This window comes from Malus domestica, chromosome 03 (assembly GCF_042453785.1).
Source record: "Malus domestica chromosome 03, GDT2T_hap1".
Classification (NCBI taxonomy): Eukaryota; Viridiplantae; Streptophyta; class Magnoliopsida; order Rosales; family Rosaceae; genus Malus; species Malus domestica.
The window spans coordinates 27,340,755-27,364,795 of record NC_091663.1 but is presented as its reverse complement, the minus strand read 5'-3'; the positions used below and the strand labels follow the sequence as shown (position 1 = coordinate 27,364,795).

General features: G+C 36.0%; 1 protein-coding gene across 1 annotated transcript; it reads left to right on the top strand.

Annotated features, from left to right (window-relative positions):
* The first annotated feature begins 1,131 nt into the window (after positions 1-1,131).
* LOC114824019 (beta-glucosidase 12-like) lies at positions 1,132-4,638 on the top strand. Its single transcript, XM_070818597.1, has 13 exons — positions 1,132-1,343; positions 1,506-1,575; positions 1,842-1,900; positions 2,053-2,128; positions 2,303-2,380; positions 2,475-2,562; positions 2,644-2,899; positions 3,086-3,201; positions 3,341-3,558; positions 3,695-3,726; positions 3,823-3,925; positions 4,069-4,177; positions 4,294-4,638. Exons 1-13 carry the CDS (start codon positions 1,173-1,175, stop codon positions 4,490-4,492), a joined length of 1,575 nt encoding a protein of 524 aa, XP_070674698.1. The 5' UTR covers positions 1,132-1,172; the 3' UTR covers positions 4,493-4,638.
* The last annotated feature ends 19,403 nt before the right edge of the window (positions 4,639-24,041 follow it).

The window sequence follows — 24,041 nt, the reverse complement described above, 5'->3', positions numbered from 1 at the left end:
TATTATATTAGTTTTTCAACTTTCGAAAAGAAAAACTGCAAAAGGCTTTATATCAGATTAAGCTTTCAATTTCAGACTTTCGGTTTCACTGTTTCAGAGATGGGTTTCGGTTTCACAGTTTAACTATAAACAAAGTGAAACTGAAAACGAAAGCTCACCACTCACTCACCAGGAGTTGTAGACAGAGACGAAGAAGACGACGGAGCAGTTGCAGACGGAGAAGATAGAGACGACGGAGATGACGGAACTGTTGCAGATGACGGTCTGATTCGTGAAAGTCTCCCAAGTAGAGTGATTTCTGATTCTGAGGTTCGGGAGATAAATCCAATTTTTTTTTCTTCTAATTATCCTCCGATTTTAGAGTGATTTCAGTTACCTAACTTCGATCAATCACGATTCTGCGGATTTATTGTGATTATTTTTTATTTTTCTTCTGATTATCCTCCTATTTTAGTATCAAACGTATCCGAAATGTAGGATACTTGTATCTGGACAATACGATACGCGTATCTTATCAGTTCGATACGTATCTCTTCATTCCGATACGTATCGGGCGTGTATCCACACGTATCCTTCGCGTATCAGTATCCTCAGAGTATCCGATACGGGATACGGAGGTTTTCTCCCGTGTCCATGCATCGTACCCATGATAACAGGACGCTTTCAATATTAAAACTCTAACAACAAGAAAAAGATCAGGATTTAATTGAAAGATTAAATTTTTCAACCTTATCGGTTATGTACTTACGTAAAGAATTCGGGTCATAAATTTCTATGGGTCAAATAATTTTCTACTGTTTGAACAAGTCACTGTAGCTGAGCCTGGCGCATGCGAAAAATCTCATCACTGATCGTCCATATTGACCTTCAGAAGTCATGGCTTCAACAGTTCGCAGACATAATATAAAAATCCAGATAAATGAACGCAGATAATATTTTTCTCTTGTTGGAAAACGCAGGTAAACGTGCTTTCTTTTAAACTGCAGACCATGACCTGGTCTTTAAACTAGGACTTCAAAATTCAATTTGTTTACGAATTTTAACCCTTTACTATTCTCATGAGCAGGTACGTAGACACCATATCCCTTCCTCCCTTCCTCTATATAAACCCCATGCAATATTCCAGGAAGAGACAACTTAATTATCTCGATCGATATCAAAATTCCCAAGTTATGGCAATGAAATATTCAAGATCTTTGCTCTTTGGTGTGCTGCTACTCATTGGCTTTGCATCGACAAATAGCAAAGCTGCTAATACGGATCCACCTGTTTATTGCGAATTCCTCAATCGCAACAGTTTTGAACCAGGGTTCATATTTGGCACAGGTTCTGCATCTTATCAGGTCAATATATATATGTATTATATATATATCTTCTGGGATTATTTACCATTTTATTGGTACATTTTATACATGCAGTTAGCATCCATGCATGAATTATAATGTTGACATCTTCCTTGCGTGTGTGGTAGTACACTTACGAATATGCATGTATGTATATTTCAGTATGAAGGTGCAGTAAAAGAAGATGGAAGAGGACCAAGCATATGGGATACCTACACCCACAAACATCCAGGTCTGTGATTTAATCAATTGGTAATATGAAAACTTTAGCAACTTCATTTCAAAGGTGTGTAATTAGCACCTCATTCTTTTCTTCATGAGGACAAGTATACCTAACAAAACTCCAACCCCTCTGATAACCATGCACTTTGTTGGGAGACAAATAGTACGTGGTCATGTGATATGTACAATATATGTATATACTTCATCAATACGCACGCACATGAAGTACTTTGCATACGATATGGATTTCACCATTATGTTTTTTAATAAGTGCAGAAAAAATCGCTGATGGCAGTAACGGAGACGTTGCTATTGATCAATATCACCGCTATAAGGTCTAGAATCTCATAACTTTATTATCTTGACCGTTTATACTTGAAGGGCACATGTTAACATATTAAATTGGAGCCTTACAATATAATGAGATCCTCAATATTTAATTTTAAACTTTTTTCTTATTATGATATATATCCTTTTGTCATTCTAGGAAGATGTGGGGATTATGAAGGATATGGAGTTGGATGCTTACCGATTCTCTATTTCATGGTCCAGATTATTACCAAGTAAGTTGCTCCACATCCTCATATTTGGTTGGGACCAATGTCAATATATATTGTGCATAAGAATTATTTGTCCTACGAGAAAATTATTCACTTTATATACTTTTAACTAAATTAATGTGATCGAGTTATCTAGTGTATAACCCTTATTTTTCTTGTTATTTTTGTTCTAATTAGATGGAACGTTAAGTGGTGGCGTTAACAGAAAAGGAATTGATTATTACGACAATCTCATCGATGAACTCCTACGCAATGGTTAATCATCCTACCTTAAACAATTATTACATGAATTTTTAGAACATCATTCAATCAGACTTTTAATTTGATTTTACTGATCATGTATATATAGGATTAAAGCCATTTGTGACACTCTTTCATGGGGATGTTCCCCAAGCTTTAGAAGATGAATATGGTGGTTTCTTAAGCCCTCGTATTGTGTAAGTGAACAAAATTTATTCTCTCAGTGATAATTTGATAAAATGCATACTGATATTCGTAACATAAATGTGTATCTACAGCGATCATTTTAAAGACTATGCGGAACTTTGTTATAAGGAATTTGGTGATCGAGTCAAGCACTGGTTCACGGAAAATGAGCCATATACTTTTAGTTACATGGGTTATGCTGTTGGTACTCAAGTACCGGGACGCTGCTCTTCTTGGCAAAACCTAAACTGCACCGGTGGAGATTCAGCCATTGAACCATACTTGGTGGCACACCACCTTCTTCTTGCTCATGGAGCAGCTGTAGAATTGTACAAGAATAGATATCAGGTTCAATAACTTTTGTTCTTTTTTTTTTTGGGGTCAGATTATTGGCTCCTAATTGAGAATTCTATATGAATCATTATTATTGAGTTGTAATACAAGAGGGGATACTCTCTGTAGTGAGATAATCTAAAGGTTGTATCTTTTTCCATAGCTCCTATTTGTTCAACCAAAATTCGTATTTTTGTGTAGGCAACTCAAAAAGGCTTGATAGGGATAACATTGGTGTCAGACTGGTTTGAGCCTGCTTCGGATTCAAAGCAAGATAAAGATGCTGCCTTACGATCTTTGGATTTTATGTTTGGATGGCAAGTGTCTTATTAAATTATATATCAACCCAATTACATGTTTACTTATGAATTGAAACATTGATACTACCTAGCTAGCAGTACTCTTTATATATAATAATATAATTAGGCTAATATCCGGAATTGTCATGTTTTGTAGGTTTTTGGACCCATTAACAAGTGGTGACTATCCACACACCATGCGATCAATTGTTGGGAAAAGATTGCCCAAATTCACAAAAGAACAATCCAAGTTGCTAAACGGATCATTTGATTTTCTTGGAATAAATTATTATACTGCTAGATACACAAGTAGTGCACCCAACAACAATTCACTACCGGCAAGCTACGTAACAGATTCTCGAGCTGATCTTACAAGTGAGTGCAAAAGGAAACTTAGTTTGAATAGCTTAAGTTCTTTGTACTTCTTTGCCTAGTTTAACTTCTTAATTACTTTAATTATATTCTAATATTTACACCAATTGTATTCTAATGTTTTTAAATATTGTGGCAGCTGAGCTTAATGGAGTACTCATTGGTCCACAGGTAAATATCAAATTTATCATTTTGAGGTATTTGCATTTGGAGGAGTAGTTTTTTTTTTCCCCAATATTTATGTATTATCTTCAAATGGTGTTGCAGGCTGCTTCAGATTGGTTATATGTATATCCAAAAGGAATTCACGATCTTGTGCTTTACACAAAGGAAAAATATAATGATCCACTCATTTATATTACTGAGAATGGTATGTAATACAAACTTTTAAGCCTTGATTAATTGCAAAAGTTTCACATATTTATAGTGGTGTAAAATGAAACTACACGTTTTCTTTTAGTTTTAGAGGAAGAAACTAAATTTAATTTTTTTTGTGTAATAATATGTACATAGGTGTATCAGAGTTGAATAATCCAGAACTATCACTTGAAGAGGCCCTTCATGATACCAGTAGAATTGACTACTACTATCGTCACCTGTGTTACCTTCAAGCGGCGATCAAGTAAGTAGTTATTAACAAAATGATTAAGGCTATATACTGCCTAGCCTTCTTATGTTATGGTTATTTAATCATTATATTGACCTAACCAATTTGTACATTTGTGTGTGTGTGTGCAGAAATGGCGCGAAAGTGAAGGGATACTTTGCATGGACATTGTTAGACGACTTTGAATGGACTGCCGGATACACTGTCCGATTTGGTTTAAACTACGTGGATTATAAAGATGGCCTGAAAAGATACCCAAAACTCTCAGCACACTGGTTCAAAAATTTTCTTAAGAAGAATAAATTCAAAGAAAGCTACAGTTCATTATAAACATTTAAGTGGATAATTTTTTTATTTTTTTATGTATTTATATTTCAATTCCTTATGCATTTGTATTTCCTTGCAATAATGTAAACATTCTTTGAGATTCAATAATTCAATAAAAAGCTATAAGTGCTGTGAATGCTACAATAAAACCTCTCTCTATAAACGAACAACTTATTTGTAGTCATAAAAAGTTTTAGTCCATGTTTGGGTTTAGGAATAAATTTCACATTGTAATAAGTTATCATTTTAATAGGTCATGTTGTAAGGAAACTCAGTTCGACATAGTAGTAATTGTTAATAGGGAACTTTAACGAAAAACTCCTGGTATTGTTCACTTTAACAAAAAACCACAATTTTACACTAAAAAGTCAATCATGATACTATTCACTTTACCTTTTATTTTGTCGTTATCGTTAAAGCTCAAAGTTTTTAAGCACTTTTTTATTAGTTTTCCTTTGTTAATAAGGACAATAATAAGCTACGCCACAAATAAAATTTTAAGATGGAATAATTTTATTTTATTTATTTATTATTTTTTTTGGAGATAATACTACAGCTTTGAGCTTGCAGGTACGTATGTAAAACCTTGTCAATATCTTCTTGTTGAAGTCAAAATATTTCTAACTCCTCATGAGAATCATCTTTCCCTTCTTTCCTAATTGTATTAACGATTATTTTTTCAATTATAGCGTGATCAACTTTTTACACAACTGAACACAAATGTTTTCAGTTAGCTGACTTTGCATATGACTTTGGGTTACATGACAATTTTGATAGAAGAAAAGAAAAAGTGTACGCTTGAATTGGTCGAGGATTGTATTGTACATATTTTTAAAACTTTTGCTACGTATTATAAACACCTATTTTTAATTCTTTGTTGAACATAAGGATTCTAATAGATTTTAATATATTCCACCTGTTTAACACAATTTTAAAACTGATGGCACACGCGGGCTCAATTGCTTGTAAGAGACTATTTACAAATAATGTTGATGCACAAAATAAGTGAGACTATGGAACGACGTATGGTGTCAAGTTTGTCACCTTCACAAAGTTATTCCCGTCACCTAGTGAGGATAATATGTAAAGATATAGAGGGTAGATGAGTTCTTATTAATAGTGAAGAGATTACACAATACACACGTTCAAGCATGAAATTGGTTCCAAGTGAAATATCCTGGAATTAAAATTCTATATACGCTTGACTGGCTACATTTTTTCTCCGTGTAAAGCTCTGGTCTGGACTCTGGAGGCTAGCCGCTGGTCCTCTTCTTCTTGGTCCAAAAGGTTTGTAGTTTGTACTCTCTTTGAATCTGTCCATTAAATAATTTTGCCATCCTGTTATGATGCTGCACCTACTGATGGTGCATCAATGATGCTACACCTACTGATGCTGCATATGAATAGCATGCTTTCAGCCTAGTTGCAATTTTTACTCAAATTTTAACTGTTCTACAGTTCAAATGGATAAAGGCACATGGAGTTTAATAGTCTTATAGACCAGGCAATTAGCACTTGTTTTTTTTTTATTTGGAGCTTTTATATTGGGACCTCCTAAGTTAAAATCTTTGATCCACCGCTGATCCTATTTGACATTGATTAGTTTGTGTATAGTAGATCAGTTTAAAGTTTTGTTTCTACCAAACTTGAATTGGGTTTAGAATTAGGGTTTTTAAATTTCGTTTTAAATTTAAGTAGAAATTATTATGCATGTGTACGGTAATTTAAATCTTTGTAATCTAACAAATTTATTTCCAATTTTGTAGATGTAATAGCTCATTAGAACCTGGAAGGTGATGAGTTTTACACCTTGATCGACGACTACACCTACTACTGCTGCCACTGCTTCGGCAGAGATGGACCATAGGTCAATGAATCCGGTTGACCCAGTTGGTCCTCCAGTCCTACTGGCACCGGCATATTTGACTTCTTCGGTGGTGCTACCTGTTAGCGCCCGACGTGCTCACCGGTGCCCCCGCACTCCATACCAGATGTCGCCAACGGGATCCACAACCAATGCCTCCGGTACACAGCTAGGTATACTATCCTAATTTACTACCTCATTCACATTTTAACTTAGTTTTGTTATTTTAGGTTCAGTTTGTTAAGTTATGTCATTTAAGGATTAAAAAGTTATCATATATATATATATATATATTGTTTATTGTTGTCATCGTTCCGAACCTATTATTAAACTGTTGTGATCATTGTGTTGGATATGTATATTGTTTATGTTATTTTTAGGGTTTTGGGAAATGTTTTCATTATATGGAGGTTATGCAGAAATTTTAGTATGATTTGTTATTAGTTTTGGGTTAACGTTAATTTTTCATTTCTTTGCAGCCAAGAAAAACACCTGGGGACCTTGTTGGCAATTGAAGACAGCAAAGGTCACCCGGGTGACCAATGATCGTATCACAATCGGATATGATGAGCGACATCGGACAACACCAACGACGGAGTAGCATAGTGCATTAGCCCATGACATTGGGCACGTCGTGCGGACCTTTTGCCCTATGCAGTGGAAGTCTTGGAAGGCGATGCCAGAGAAGGTGAAGAACACGGTGCGCAATCATTTGTTAGTAAGTATTTTTGCCTTTTTAATGCTTTTCATCTAAAATTTATATATTTATATTTATTATTGTCTTTTATTAATAATACTTTCATAATATTTGTTACATGTAGACAAACTACAATTTGGATGACATCAACGAGGACATGTTGACGTACCTCAATCGGCTATACTCCGAACGCTACAAGTTGTGGAAGAGTGACTTGCACCAGTATTTCGAGATGTTTAGTGATCCGCAGGTCACTCTCTAGGAGGGTTGCCCGAACGAGCTTGAAGACCGACAAGAAAATTGGGATTGACTTTGCGGTCATTTTCAGGAGCCGGGCTATGTGGTGCGTTTTTAATTAGGACTTCTTTCATGTTACTTTTTAAAATTTTTACTAATGTTTATTATGATTTTTTTAAAATTTTTATGTTCTTTAAGTATTACGACTAATATGTTTATTTTGTGTATAACAGAAGAAGGCGAAGGCGAACAAGGGCAATCGGGAGAAGAAGACTCTTTTCCACCATTCGGGTTTAAGGCCTTTCTCATATAGGATGTAGGCGTGGCAGAAGGTATATATTACAGCTTTTATTTCCAATTTTAAAATGTCGCTAATAATATTTTTTGTTTGTTTTCGTACTAACATTTTCCTTATCTTTTTCTATTTCAGGAGGGTTCAAAATTCCCGGAGATCGATGTCTTTGCTAACGTTTATGTTCGGCCTGGGATGAGTTGACCGAGTTACTTCTTGCAAGTAATTTCTTATGCATTAAAGATTTATACTAATGATTTCAAATTGTTTTCTATTAATAATCCATGTTTTTTTCATAGGCGACTATGGTGGAGAAGGGTTAGTCGCTTCAGGAGTTCGCCTCCCAGCTTCCCCAGGACACGCCAATCGATCTGTGGATCCCTCTGAAGATGCGGGGTTTCACATCCTTACAGAGACGTTCAACCACACTTTTGGTCGGACGCAAGGGACATATTGTCGGGGGATGGGAAATGCCAGGTGGCGGGAGAGTAGAGCATCTTCATCCTTGCAGTCGAAGGGCGAGGTTATGGCTTTGACGCAGGAAGTCGCTAGCATGAGGAGTGAGCTTGCATCGTACATGTCTTAAATGTGAATGCTTGTACAAGCCCTTAGTTCCTCCGGGATTCGTCTCCCCAGTTTTTTTGCACCACGACCGTCAGAGCCCCTCCACACCGTGCATACACAGCAATCAGGCCCGTCGACCTTCGACTCCGTCCCTAACCCCACCTTCTTCTAGCAGCAAGATTACCAAGCACCTCTAAATGACTTGCTTATAGATTATTCCTTAATTTTTTTCCATAGTTTTTGTTCCCTCTTTCTTTTTAAACTTTGTATTTGTTTATACATTTTTATTTATATTATAAAAAAATTGTTTTTTATTCATTAATTTGTTTTTTTTTTCTGAATTGTATGATATTATATTTTTAATAATATTCCTTTTATTTATTTATTTTTTATTAAAAATTACACTTGCGCGATGCAGACCTGTCGTCGCGTAAAACCACGCGCATGTTACATGTTTCGTCGCGCAAAGATTTTCGAGACGAATTTTAGACGTCTCCAAAAATTCTCATCACAAAGCACACTTGTACCCTTTTATATCATGTGACTAAAACCTTTGTTCGTATACCTTTCGCGCAACGAATGTGCACTTCTTCGTCGCACGAGGTCTTTTTTCATGACCTTTGCGCAAGGATCATGTTTACCTTTATCATGTTCTATATAAAACAACTCTTCATGCCGTAAGGATTATGTTGATCTTTACCTAGACTACTCCTTTTGCTATTGGACTTCAAATATTTTCTTTACTACAAACCTCACCTAATTAAAGGAATCCCACCTTCCTCTCCTCTCTTGATTTATTGTATTATCTCAAATGCTATTATAATTTCATCTCTCATATGCCAAAGGAAAATCAAGTTGTTCGTACGATCCAAGTATTGTGAGTGTACGCTTACGATGATTATAGGTTGTTGTATCCTGGATGGTAGGGCGCCATAACCTGCTACACCGAGACGTTGTCTTAGAGGGGCAAAATCTACTCTTAAGGACAGTGACTACACACCTCAACCTAAAATCTTGTTCTAATTGAGGATCGACGAAGAACGTTCTCTACCTACAAAAGTTAAGTATTTTATTTTATTTGGTTTATTTTATTTAATAAATTGAGGTGATAAAATTGTGATATACTAATATTATTTTATGTGATTTGTTGTAGGAGAAGTAGCATCCTTATCGAAAATAATTCCAACAAGTTCAAACCCTGTCGGCCCCTTAATCTAACATCTAATCTAACAAATCTATCGTTTGACCAAAAAAAAAATCTCAGGATTTTTTTTGAAGTTTAAGTTCGCAAAGTTTCTAATGGATGGTCACAATTATAACATCTAAATGGTGTAGATTGTGCCACATGTCTTGTTTTATAATTGATTTAATTTGATCATGTGCAACTTATGTGTGCCGTTGTTATTGAGGTGTGATGCCTAGTAACAGCTATAACACATGCTCCTCATGCTTTCTTTTTAACATATTTTAGAGAGAGAGAGAGAGAGAATCCAATGTAGATATATTCTTGAGAGATTACATTGGTGACCATCTTTCTTCCATTTCTCTACAATTCGGCGATCACATTCTCAGTGATTTCATGAGTTAAATCCTATTGGAAATCGAGTTCATCACCCCTAAACACACTAACATGGCCTCAAAGCTAGGTTCGAATTGAATCAAGGGGCATGATCTGAGAAATGTTCTTTGAGCTTTCAACCAAGAGCTCAAATAAATTGAAGAAAAAAATGTCTAGATCTGGAGCTGATATTCAAACTCTGATCTTCAATAGTGTTAACTATGAATTTTTGTGTGTCAAATGATGACTATCTACTGATTGTTGCTCAGGATCTTATTTCCAGAGATGCAAAAGCCCTGAGGTTAATTCAAAGTACATTGAGTGACAAATTTTTTTTCAGGATTGCAAATCAGGAGACATTTAACAAAGCTTGGAATGTGTTGAAGCAAGAATACAAAGGCGATTATCAGGTCATGGCAATGAAATTACAAGGTATTCGTCTTGATTTTGAGAACGCTAGAATGAGTAATGGTGAATCTCTATTTGATTATTTGACTAGATTGTTTGCTTTGGTGAGTCAAATGAAAATGCATGGAGAGGATTTGTTATTTGATTAGATTGTTTGCTTTGGTGAATCTCTATTTGATTATTTGACTAGCGGGTGCCTAGGTAAGTCTGGACGGGTTAGGCGGGTGCCTGGGTAGTCAAGGTGGGTGCCTCATCAGGTCTAGGCACCCGCTTAGGTTGTGACTACTTAAACAGAAAATAGATAACTTTCATTTTCTATTTTACTTTTTTTTCAATAAATTGGAAGAGACTTGTTGAATAATTTAATGAACACACATTACATGCTTGTTCCGCATGTTTTCATTATGTTCCAATACTTCATAATTATATGTCATTCTATTTTGTAGTTTATGATGAAATTATATTTATTTTAAGTGCAAACGGGACACTTATTTACACGAAACATAATAGATTTACTTAAATCCACCTAGTTTGCCTAGGCGCCTAGACCGCCTAGCCGCCTAGGTGCTAGGCTCTAGCCCGACGCTCGAGTAGAGCCTATCATTTTTTAGAACCTTGCTTGTAAGTGAGAGGTCTTAGATTTGATTCTCGCCAAAGGTGAATTTGAACCTCATTATTGTTAGCCCATTGTGAAGTTAAGCACACCTCATCCCCCTTAGTGTATAGATAATATCGGTTGTTTTTTTTTTAAAAAAAAAAAGTCATGTAGTCACATTTTTGTCTTCATCAATCAACATTGACTCATGTAAAGTCATGTGATTGCTGTATCCATTATCTATATACCAGACATGTTCATTCTTGACAGTTGTTGCGGAATCGCAAGCAAAGAACATACTAGTGCCTTTTCCCCCCTCCTTGACATAATGAACCAGTTTGACCATTTTACTCCTACAATCTTTGGCAATATGCCCAAACTTATCACATTTGTGACACTTTGGATTTAAACCAGCATTCACCAAAATGTAAATTGGCACAAATCTTGCAATCTCCTTTACTACAATTATTCTTTACAATCACATTTGGCTTCTCATTTTGTTTCACATAGTGTTTCTTCTACTACTTATTCTTCCAAGGCTTCTTGCCTTTATAACCACCAACTTGTGAGTTCTCTTTTGGCTGAATACTTAGGCTACTAAATGCTCTTTCATTCACCTTTCCATCTTCAGCATGTCTCATTCATCTTTGCTCAAAACCTTTGGGTGTTGTCGTAGACTCAGTTGGATCAATCTCACTGATTTTCTTTGTACCCTCAATAAAAGATACAATAGTAACATAAGTAGGAGTTAGGCTAATTTACAGCTTCTCTACCATAATTTTATTTAACAAATCCTCTTTGTGCATTTTCATTTGACTCACCAAAGCAAACAATCTAGTCAAATAATCAAACAGAGATTCACCATTACTCATTCTAGCATTCTCAAAATGAAGACGAATACCTTGTAATTTCATTGCCATGACCTGATAATCGCCTTTGTATTCATTCTTCAACACATCCCAAGCTTTGTTAAATGTCTCTTGATTTGCAATCCTGAAAAAAATTTCATCACTCATTGTACTTTGAATTAACCTCAGGGCTTTTGCATCTCTGGAAATAAGATCCTGAGCAACAATCAGCTACTTCCCATCCATTTGCTTCTCATCTCAGGGAAGTTCATAACCATTTTTAGCACAACCCAAGAGATTGTGAGACTTGAAGATAGTCATCATTCGACACACAAAAATTCATACTTGACACTATTGAAGATCAGCTCCAGATCCAGACATTTTGTTCTTTAATTTATTTGAGCTCTTGGTTGAAAGCTCAAAGAACATTTCTCAGATCATGCCCCTTGATTCAATTCAAACCTAGCTTTGAGGCCATGTTAGTGTGTTTAGGGGTGATGAACTCGATTTCCAGTAGGATTTAACTTATGAAATCACAGAGAATGTGATCGCCGAATTGTAGAGAAATGGAAGAAAGAAGGTCACTAGTGTAATCTCTCAAGAATATATCTACATTGGATTCTCTCTCTCTCTCTAAAATCTGTTAAAAAGAAAGCATGAGGAGCGTGTGATATGGCTGTTTCTAGGAATCACACCTCAATAACAACGGCACACATAAATTGCACATGATCAAATTAAATCAGTTATTAAACAAGACATATGGCACAATCTACACCATTTAGATGTTATAATCGTGACCATCCATTAGAAACTTTGCGAACTTAAACTTCAAAAAAAAATCCTAAGATTTTTTTTTTTGGTCAAACGATAGATTTGTTAGATTAGATGTTAGATTAAGGAGCCGACATGGTTTGAACTTGTTGGAAATATTTGCGAGAATGATGCTACTTCTCCTACAACAAATCACATAAAATAATATTAGTATATCACAAATTTATCACCTCAATTTATTAAATAAAATAAACCAAATAAAATAAAATACTTAACTTTTGTAGGTAGAGAACGTTCTTCGTCGATCCTCAATTAGAACAAGATTTTAGGTTGAGGTGTGTAGTCACTGTCTTGAAGAGTAGATTTTGCCCCTCTAAGGCAATGTCTCAGTGTAGCAGATTAGGATACAACAACCTATAATCATCGTATGCGTACACTCGCAATACTTGGATCGTACGAACAACTTGATTTTCCTTTGGCATATGAGAGATGAAATTATAATAGCATTTGAGAGAATACAATAAATCAAGAGAGGAGAGGAAGGTGGGATTCCTTTAATTAGGTGAGGTTTGTAGGAAAGAAAATATTTGAAGTCCAGTAGCATAAGGAGTAGTCTAGGTAAAGATCAACATAATCCTTACGGCATGAAGAGTTGTTTTTATATAGAACATGATAAAGGTAAACATGATCCTTGCGCAAAGGTCGTGAAAAAAGACCTCGTGCGACGAAGAAGTGCACATTCGTTGCGCGAAAGGTATACGGACAAAGGCTTTCGTCGCATGATATAAAAGGGTACAGGTGTGCTTTGTGGCGAGAATTTCTAGAGACGTCTAAAATTCGTCTCGAAAATCTTTGTGCGACAAAACATGTAACAAGCGCATGGTTTTGCGCGATGACATGTCTACATCGTGCAAGTGTAATTTTTAATAAAAAATAATAATAATAAATAGAATAAAAGGAATATTATTAAAAATATATATTTCATACAATTCAGAAAAAAAGAAAAAAGAAATTAATGAATAAAAAACAATTTTTTTATAATATAAATCAAAATGTACAAACAAATACAAAGTTTAAAAAGAAAGAGGGAACAAAAACTATGAAAAAAATAAGGAATAATCTATAAGCAAGTTATTTAGAGGTGCTTGGTAATCTTGTTGTTAGAAGAAGGTGGGGTTAGGACGGGGTTGGAGGTCGACGGACCTGATTGCTGTGTATGCACGGTGTGGAAGGGCTCTGATGGTGGTGGTGCAGAAAAACTGGGGAGACGGATCCCGGAGGAACTGAGGGCTTGTACAAGCATTGACATTTAAGACATGTACGATGCGAGCTCACTCCTCATGCGAGTGACTTTCTGCGTGAAAATCGTAACCTCGCCCTTTGACTGCGAGGATGAAGATGCTCTACTCTCCCGCCACCTGGCATTTCCCATCCCCCGACAATATGTCCCCTGCGTCTGACCAAAAGTGTGGTTGAAAGTCTCTGTAAGGATGTGAAACCCCACATCTTCAGGGGGATCCACAGATTTGATTGGCGTGTCCAGGGGAAGCTAGGAGGTGAACTCCTGAAGTGACTAACCCATCTCCACCATAGTCGCCTGTGAAAAAAACATGGATTATTAATAGAAAACAATTTGAAATAATTAGTATAAATCTTTAATGCATAAGAAATTACTTACAAGAAGTGACTCGGTCAACTCATCCCAGGCCGAACATAAACGTTAGCAAAGACGTCGATCTCCGGGAATTTTGAACCCTCCTGAAATAGAAAAAGATAAGGAAAATGTTAGTACGAAAACAAACAAAAAACATTACTAGCGACATTTTAAAATTGGAAATAAAAGCTGTAATATATACCTTCCGCCACGCCTCCATCCTATATGAGAAAGGCCTTGAACCTGAATGGTGGAAAAGAGTCTTCTTCTCCCGATTGCCCTTGTTCGCCTTCGCCTTCTTCTGTTATACACAAAATAAACATATTAGTTGTAATATTTAAAGAACATAAAAAATTAAAAAAAAATTCATAATAAACATTAGTAAAAATTTTAAAAAGTAACATGAAAGAAGTCATAATTAAAAACGCACCACATAGCCCGGCTCCTGAAAATGACCGCAAAGCCAATCCCAATTATCTTGTCGGTCTTCTAGCTCGTTCGGGACACCCTCCTCGAGAGCGACCTGCGGATTACTAAACATCTCGAAATACTGGTGCAAGTCACTCTTCCACTGCTTGTAGCGTTCAGAGTATAGTCGATTGAGGCAAGCCAACATGTCCTCGTTGATGTCATCCAAATTGTAGTAATAAAAGACATTAATATTACGAAAGTATTAGTAATAAAAGACATTAATAAATATAAATATATAAATTTTAAATGAAAAGAATTAAAAAGGAAAAAATACTTACTAACAAATGATTACGCACCGTGTTCTTCACCTTCTCCGGCATCGCCTTCCAAGCCTTCCACCGCATAGGGCAAAAGGTCCGCATGACGTGCCCAATGTCATGGGCGAATGCACTATGCTACTCCGTCGTTGGTGTTGTCCGATGTCGCTCATCATATCTGATTGTGATACAATCGTTGGTCATCCGGGTGACCTTCGCCGTCTTCAATTGCCGACAAGGTCCTCGGGTGTTTTTCTTGGCTGCAAAGAAATGAAAAATTAACGTTAACCTAAAACCAATAACAAATCATACTAAAATTTCTATATAACCTCCCTATAATGAAAACATTTCTTAAAACCCTGAAAATAATATAAACAATATACGTATCCAACACAATGATCACAACAATTTAATAATAGGTTCGGAACGATGACAACAATAAACAATATATATACACATACACACACACACACACACATATATATATATATATATGATAACTTTTTAATCCTTAAATGACATAACTTAACAAACTGAACCTAAAATAACAAAACTAAGTTAACATGGGAATGAGGGAGTAAATTAGGATAGTATACCTAGCTGTGTACCGGAGGCATTGGTTGTGGATCTAGATGGCGACATCTGGTCTGGAGTGTCGGGGCACCGGTGAGCACGTCGGGCGCTAACAGGTAGCACCACCGAAGAAGTCGAATATGCCAATGCCTGTAGGACTGGAGGACCAACTGGGTCAAACGGATTCATTGACCTATGGTCCATCTCTGCCGAAGCAGTGGTGGCAGAAGTAGGTGTAGTCGTCGATCAAGGTGTAGAAGTCATCGCCTTCCGGGTTCTAATGAGCTATTGCATCTACAAAATTGGAAATAAATTTGTTAGATTACAAAGATTTAAATTACCGTACACATGCATAATAATTTCTACTTAAATTTAAAACGAAATTTAAAAACCCTAATTCTAAAGCCAATTCAAGTTTGGCAGAAACAAAACTTTAAATTGATCTACTATACACAAATTAATCAATGTCAGATAGGATCAGTGGTGGATCCAAGATTTTAACTTAGGATTGTCCCAATATAAAAGCTCCAAATAAAAAAAAAACAAGTGCTAATTGCCTAGTCTATAAGACTATAAAACTTCATGTGCCTCTATCCATTTGAACTGTAGAACAGCGAAAATTTGAGTAAAAATTGCAACTAGGCTGAAAGCATGCTATTCATATGCAACATCAGTAGGTGTAGCATCATTGATGCAGCTTCATTGATGCACCATCAGTAGGTGCAACATCACAACAGGATGGCAAAATTATTTAATGGACAGAGTCAAAGAGAGTACAAACTACAAACCTCTTCGACCAAGAAGAAGAGACCAGAGGCTAGCCACCAGAGTCTAGACCAGAGCTTTACACGGAGAAAAACTGCAGATTTTCACCAGGGATGTCGTCGACTTGTCGCCCCGCCTGTTGGTGCAATAGTGAATAGAAACTAAAATGCAGCAGAGAGTTGATCGATGCCATAAGGACCAGAAGCGGGCCGAGTGGCAGACGATTAGGTATTATTAGTAAAGTGAAGGTTCTGAATGCTGAAGGAGTTGATTGCTCTAGTGTAAGGGTTCTCATGTGACTCGTGAGTGAGGTTTTAAATTTTTTTAATGACTTGGCTCAAAACGAAGTCGTTTTGGACAAGTCATTTTGAAAAAAATTTGGCTTTCTTCTTTCTCCTCCTAAAATGCATAGCCTAATTGAGTCTAAATACATAACTTATAAAAAAAAAACCTTAAATTTATATAGTGTCCTCAAAAACAGAAATTTAAAACTACTATTTCGATGGTGCTCAATTCTGATTGACGTCATAGCGCCACCGGTTGTAACCTCCCTCCAACGCCGCCTCCATCAACTTCATCAACTCTTCGTTCATATCATCATCAAGAGTATACTTACACTGTTACACATATTTGCAAATAATTAATTCCAACATATAATAAAAAAAATTCACAAAATTAATTATTGATCCATCAACAACATAATTACTAATAATTCATCCATCACCACCTTCTTGACACTGTCGGGCACATATTTCCAAGAACACCACTCAGCAGTAGAACAATTATTTCCCATGGCTACAACAATCGCATGCGCGAACTCCACATGTTGTCTCAAATCATACGAGTTGGCGGGCACGCTCTCATCCTAGTTTTTATCCTCCATCACAGCACGAACATAATTTTGAAGAATAATGATAGTAAAATGGCATATATATATAGGAAGGTTAGGGACTTTGCGGGACAAATGACATATATATAGGAAGGTTAGGGACTTTGCACGACAAATGCTTTGTCGCGCAAACATCTACGCTAAATACAATATTGATTCCTCTGATTCACATGCACTGAATTGTTGGGAAAAACTGACAATGACTTGCATGACGAATCCTTCGTCCCATAAAGATTCACCCTTCGTCGCGCATGTTTTTTGCACCAAAAAATTGCTCGCGATTTTTCTTATTGACTTTGCGCGATAAGTGTATTGTTTTCGTCAGGCAAAGTTTGTTTGCGCGACAAAGTTAAGCGTCGCGAAAAGCTGACCTTTCTTGTGCCACTAATATCCTCTTCCATCGTGCAAAACTATCTTGCGCGATGATTTTTTCGTTGTCGCGCAAGTAGTTTTTTCTACTAGTGAAGTATATTGATGTGGCCATCTCCATCATAACTGCTTACATATTTTGTAGTAAACTTTTCTCTCCGTTGTATGTCTCTACAGGTTTTTTATCTACATGCAATTGGCTTGCGACAAGCCTTTCCAACACCAGTCTTTAGAGGGAACTTAACCTCAAGGTAATAACCATGCTGAAAAATGCTTGGACTCGGAAGTTATTTGAACACTTTATATAACTGACATAGCTTCCAAAGCATTTCATTAATTTCTGATCTGTATGAGAGACCGCTGCTACTTATGATAGAGATTTGCATTATCATTATCGCTAATTTCTTTATAATTGATAGAATCACAAATTTATTACAATGGGATTCGAAATTCTCCATGTACACTTCAGGTTGGCAAACTGTCTACTGGTGACTCTAATGTCCCCACAGGATAAAGCATCAATGGTTGCAAATATGCTACCATTAAAGGTATGGAGGTAATCTTTTAACTAAACCACGTTGCTTTCTTCGTAGCATATTAGATATTGCTATCCCTACTTTTTCATGCGAAGGTTAATGGACTGTCACCTACTTGCATATTTGAAATCTAATCTATTTTGTAAATAACCTGGTAAATTAGTATGGTGATATGGATAATCATGACAGTGCTCTTGTATTTTGCAATCCTCGTTACGTTGGAACATTAATGAAGGGAGGGACGTTGAATCAAGAGACCAATCATAACACAAAATGTGTCAACATCAGAATAAAACTCGTAGAGTACCATATCAATCGCGAAAGGGAACCAAAGACTCTCCTCAACTATAAAAGACGACCATTCTCCTACAGTTAATTCCTAACCGCATAGGGCAAAAGGTCTGCCCAACGTGCCCAATGTCATGGGCCAATGCACTATGCTACTCCATCGTTGGTGCTATCTGATGTCGCTCATCATATCCGATTGTGATATGATCGTTGGTCACCCGGGTGACCTTCGTCGTCTTCAATTGTTGATAAGGTCCCCGGGTGTTTTTCTTGGCTGCAAAGAAATGAAAAATTAATGTTAGCCCAAAACTAATAACAAATCACACTAAAATTTCTGCATAACCTCCTATAATGAAAACATTTCCCAAAACCCTGAAAATAACATAAACAATATACGTATCCAACACAATGATCACAACAGTTTAATAATAGGTTCGGAACAATGACAACAATAAACAATATATATATACATATATATATATATATATATATATATATATGATAACTTTTTAATCCTTAAATGACATAACTAAACAAACTGAACCTAAAATAACAAAACTAAGTTAACATGGGAATGAGGGAGTAAATTGGATAGTATACCTAGCTGTGTACCGGAGGCATTGGTTGTGGATCCCGATGCGACATCTGGTCTGGAGTGCAAGGGCACCGATGAGCACGTCGAGCGCTAACAGGTAGCACCACCGAAGAAGTCGAATATGCCGATGCCTGTAGGACTGGAGGACCAACTGGGTCAACCGGATTCATTGACCTTTGGTCCATCTCTGCCGAAGCAGTGGCGGCAGTAGTAGGTGTAGTCGTCAATCAAGGTGTAAAAGTCATCGCCTTCTGGGTTCTAATAAGGTATTACATCTACAAAATTGGAAATAAATTTGTTAGATTACAAAGATTTAAATTACTGTACACATGCATAATAATTTCTACTTAAATTTAAAACGAAATTTAAAAACCCTAATTCTAAAGCCAATTCAAGTTTGGCAGAAACAAAACTTTAAACTGATCTACTATACACAAACTAATCAATGTCAGATAGGATCAGTGGCGGATCCAAGATTTTAACTTAGGATGGTCCCAATATAAAAGCTCCAAATAAAAAAATACAAGTGCTAATTGCCTAGTCTTTAAGACTATAAAACTCTATATGCCTCTATCCATTTGAACTGTAGAACAATTAAAATTCGAGTAAAAATTGCATCTAGGCTGAAAGCATGCTATTCATCTGCAGCATCACTGATGCAGCTTCAGTAGGTGTAGCATCACTGATACAGCTTCATTGATGCACCATCAGTAGGTGCAGCATCAGTAGATGCAGCATCACAACAGTATGGCAAAATTATTTAATGGATAAAGTCAAAGAAAGTACAAACTACAAACCTCTTTGACCAAGAGGAAGAGGATCAGCGGCTAGCCTCTAGAGTCAAGACCAGAGGTTTACACGGAGAAAAAATGCAAATTTTCACCAGAGATGTCGTCGAGTCGTCACCCGGCCCATCGGTGCAATAGTGAACAGAAACTAAAGTGCAGCAGAGAGTTGATCGATGCCGTAAGGAACAGAAGCGGGCCGAGCGGCAGATGATTAGTTATTATTGCTAAAGTAAAGGTTCTGAATGTTGAAGGAGTTGATTGCTCTATCATGCGAGGGTTCTCATGTGACTCGTGAGTGAGGTTTTAAATTTTTTTAATGATTGGCTCAAAACGAAGTCGTTTTGGACAAGTCATTTTGAAAACAAATTGGCTTTCTTCTTTCTCCTCTTGAAATGCACAGCCTAATTGAGTTAATCTATTCAATTATTTAAAAACTCAAATAGGAATTAAAGCCTATTTCGATGGTGCTCCATTCTGCTCGACGTCATAGCACCACCAGTTGTAACCTCCTTCCAACGCCGTCTCCATCAACTTCATCAACTCTTCGTTCGTATCATCATGAAGAGTATACTTACACTATTACATATATATGCAAATAATTAATTCCGACATATAACATAAAAAATTCACAAAATTAATTATTGATCCATCAACAGCATAATTACTAATAATTCATCCATCACCACCTTCTTGACACTGTCGGGCACATATTTCCAAGAACACCACTCAGCAGTAGGACAATTATTCCCCATGGCTACAACAATCGCATGCGCGAACTCCACATGTTGTCTCAAATCATATGGGTTGGCGGGCACGCTCTCGTCCTAGTTTTTTTCCTCCATCACAGCACGAACATAACTATGAAGAATAATGATAGTAGAATGGCATATATATAGGAAGGTTAGGGACTTTGCACGACAAATGCTTTGTCGCGCAAACATCTATGCTAAATACAGTATTGATTCCTCTGATTCACATGCACTTAATTGTCGGGAAAAAATGACAGTGACTTGCGTGACGAATCCTTCGTCACGTAAAGATTCACCCTTCGTCGCACATGTTTTTCACACCAAAAAATTGCTCGTGATTTTTCTTACTGACATTGCGTGAAAAGTGTATTGTTTTCGTTGGGCAAAGTTTGTGCGACAAAGTTATGCGTCGCGCAAAGCTGACCTTTCTTGTGCGACTAATATCCTCTTCCATTGCGCAAAACTATCTTGCACGATGATTTTTTCGTTGTCGCGCAAGTAGTTTTTTCTACTAGTGAAGTATATTGATGTGGCCATTTCCATCATAATTGCTTACATATTTTGTAGTAAACTTTTCTCTCCGTTGTATGTCTCTACAGGTTTTTTATCTACATGCAATTGGCTTGCGACAAGCCTTTTCAACACCAGTCTTTAGAGGGAACTTAACCTCAAGTTAATAACCATGCTGAAAAATGCTTGGACTCGGAACTAAACCACGTCGTAGCTTTCTTTGTAGCATATTAGATCTTGGTATACCTACTTTTTCATGCGAAGGTTAATGGACTGTCACTTATTTGCTTATTTGAAATCTAATCTATTGTGTAAATAACCTGGTAAATTGGTATGGTGATATGGATAATCATGACAGTGCTCTTGTATTTTGCAATCCTCGTTACGTTGGAACATTAAAGAATGGAGGGACGTTGAATCAAGAGACCAATCATAACACAAAATGTGTCAACATCAGAATAAAACTCGTAGAGTACTATATCAACCGCAAAAGGGAACTGAAGACTTTCCTCAACTATAAAAGACGACCGTTCTCCTACAATTAATTCCTAATGCCATTATTGTATTTAAACTCGTCATTAGAACTCACTCATAATGATTGTGCTTTGTGAAGTCTAGTTTTATTGTTTGGCTTCCCTTGTTAAATGTAATCAATTGTACCACACATATTCTCGTTATATTTAGGGTTGAATTGCAACTTTTGGGATCATGATGCTGGAAATATCACTGCAAGAGCTTAACTTCTCTCATCAAAGGTTTGTTCATTCATATGTATTTCATGTCATTATTTCCAGTTCATTTTGTCTAGTGGTTCTGTGTTGTTAAAACTTCTCGTTGCTATCACGCGAGCTAGGCACATACTTTAAGACAACCCACATGAGCCATATGACTACTTTTTATTGAAAATGGTTTTTCAGCCTTAGATTTTTCCAGTTTGCTTGTACACATGACACGTGGTTTTTTTTGTCCTCCGTCTTGTCTAAAACAAAGCCCACTATAAAAAATTAATCTAGGGTTCTTTTCAACTTGGCTAGGAGATTTATATTTTTCTGATTATCCAGATCATTGCATATGAGGGTAGGCATTGTTTTCGTGATTTTGATCTTTGTTTTAGGTCAAGCTTTTCTAGTTTCAAATCTTTGAGCTGACTACTTTTTGGATTCACATTAGTTTCATCTTTCAAGGGTTTGACTGGTGAAACTTACTAGCCATCAACTTCATCATATCATTTGCATAAGTTGATTTGATTTTGGTGCCATAAGATGAAGAGCTCAGGAGGAGCTACCACTTCCTGAAGACCGAAGGAATCCAGCTCGTGAAAAGGAAGGTTGCACAAGGGTACAAGTTGCTCCATAGATTAGGAACTAGGAATTGAGCTTGTGTGGTTACATTGTAAGAATGTTGATTTCACTAGTGGATTGGACTCAGTGGAAAGTCTCCAGTTTTTAACCCTAGAGTGAAATTTTTCTAGCCAAAAACATCATGTGTGTACTATTGCTTTCCTTGGATTTATTTCTTACATCTTGTATATGATAGATGTTCATCTTGACTTGCATATAGACTTGTCCATGCATCTAAGCTAATCAAGGTTTGCATTTATAATAGACTGGACCTCAGTTAACTAGGGACATTTCTGTAAACCTAGTTTTTAAATTGATTATTTCCGTTGCTGGTTAATTGACAAACGTGATCTTAGTTGACTAGTGTTGATGACTAGCAAGTCAAGCATATATAGAATTTTAATTACATGATATTTCACTTGGAACCGATTTCATGCTTGAACATGTGTATGGTGTAAACTCTTCACTATTAATAAGAACTCATCTACCCTCTATATCTTTACATATTATCCTCACTAGGTGACGGGAGTAACTTTGCGAAGGTGACAAACTTGACACTTTACGTCGTTCCATAGTCTCACTTATTTTGAGCATCAACATTATTTGTAAATAGTCTCTTACAAGCAATTGAACCCGCGTGATGCCATCAGTTTTAAAACTGTGTGAAAAAGGTGGAATATATTAAAATCTATTAGCATCCTTATGTTCAACAAAGAATTAAAAATAGGTGTTTATAATACATAGCAAAAGTTTTAAAAATCTTTAATTATTCTTTCTAAGTAAATTTGACAAATATGTACAATACAATCTTCGACCAATTCAAGTGCACACTTTTTCTTTTCTTCTATCAAAATTGTCACGTAACCCAAAGTCATATGCAAAGCCAGCTAACTGAAAACATTTGTGTTCAATTGTGTAAAAAGTTGAGTACGCTTTAATTGAAAAAATAATCATTAATACAATTAGGCAAGAAGGGAAAGATGATTCTCCTGAGGAGTTAGAAATATTTTGACTTCAACAAGAAGATATTGACAAGGTTTTACATACGTACCTGCAAACTCAAAGCTGTAGTATTATCTCCAAAAAAATAATAAATAAATAAAATAAAATTCTTCCATCTTAAAATTTTATTTGTGGCGTAGCTTATTATTGTCCTTATTAACAAAGGAAAACTAATAAAAAGAGCTTGAAAACTTTGAGCTTTAACGATAACGACAAAATAAAGATAAAGTGAATAGTACCAAGATTGACTTTTTAGTGTAAAATTGTGGTTTTTTTATTAAAGTGAACAGTACCAGGAGTTTTTCGTTAAAGTTCCCTATTAACAATTACTACTATGTCAAACTGAGTTTCCTTACAACAGGACCTATTAAAATGATAACTTATTACAGTGTGAAATTTATTCCTAAACCCAAACAGACCAAAACTTTTTACAACTACAAATAAGTTATTCGTTTATAGAGAGAGGTTTTATTGTAGCATTCATAGCACTTATAGCTTTTTATTGAATTATTGAATCTCAAAGAATGTTTACATTATTGCAAGGAAATACAAATGCATAAGGAATTGAAATATAAATACATAAAAAAAAATTATCCACTTAAATGTTTATAATGAATTGTAGCTTTCTTTGAATTTATTCTTCTTAAGCAAATTTTTGAACCAATGTGTTGAGAGTTTTGGGTATCTTTTCAGCCCATCTTTATAATCCACGTAGTTTAAACCAAATTGGACAGTGTATCCAGAAGTCCATTCAAAGTTGTCTAACAATGTCCATGCAAAGTATCCCTTTACTTTCGCGCCATTTCTGCACACACACACACAAATGTACAAATGGGTTAGGTCAATATAATGATTAAATAACCATAACATAAGAAGGCTAGGCAGTATATTGCCTTAATCATTTTGTTAATAACTACTTACTTGATCGCCGC

Bases quoted from the DNA above. Each gene is read 5' to 3' on its own strand.
- LOC114824019 (XM_070818597.1), top strand. From the start codon at position 1,173: ATGGCAATGAAATATTCAAGATCTTTGCTCTTTGGTGTGCTGCTACTC. The intron at 2,900-3,085 runs GTTCAATAACTT...ATTTTTGTGTAG, and splicing joins TGTACAAGAATAGATATCAG to GCAACTCAAAAAGGCTTGAT. The intron at 3,926-4,068 runs GTATGTAATACA...ATATGTACATAG, and splicing joins CATTTATATTACTGAGAATG to GTGTATCAGAGTTGAATAAT.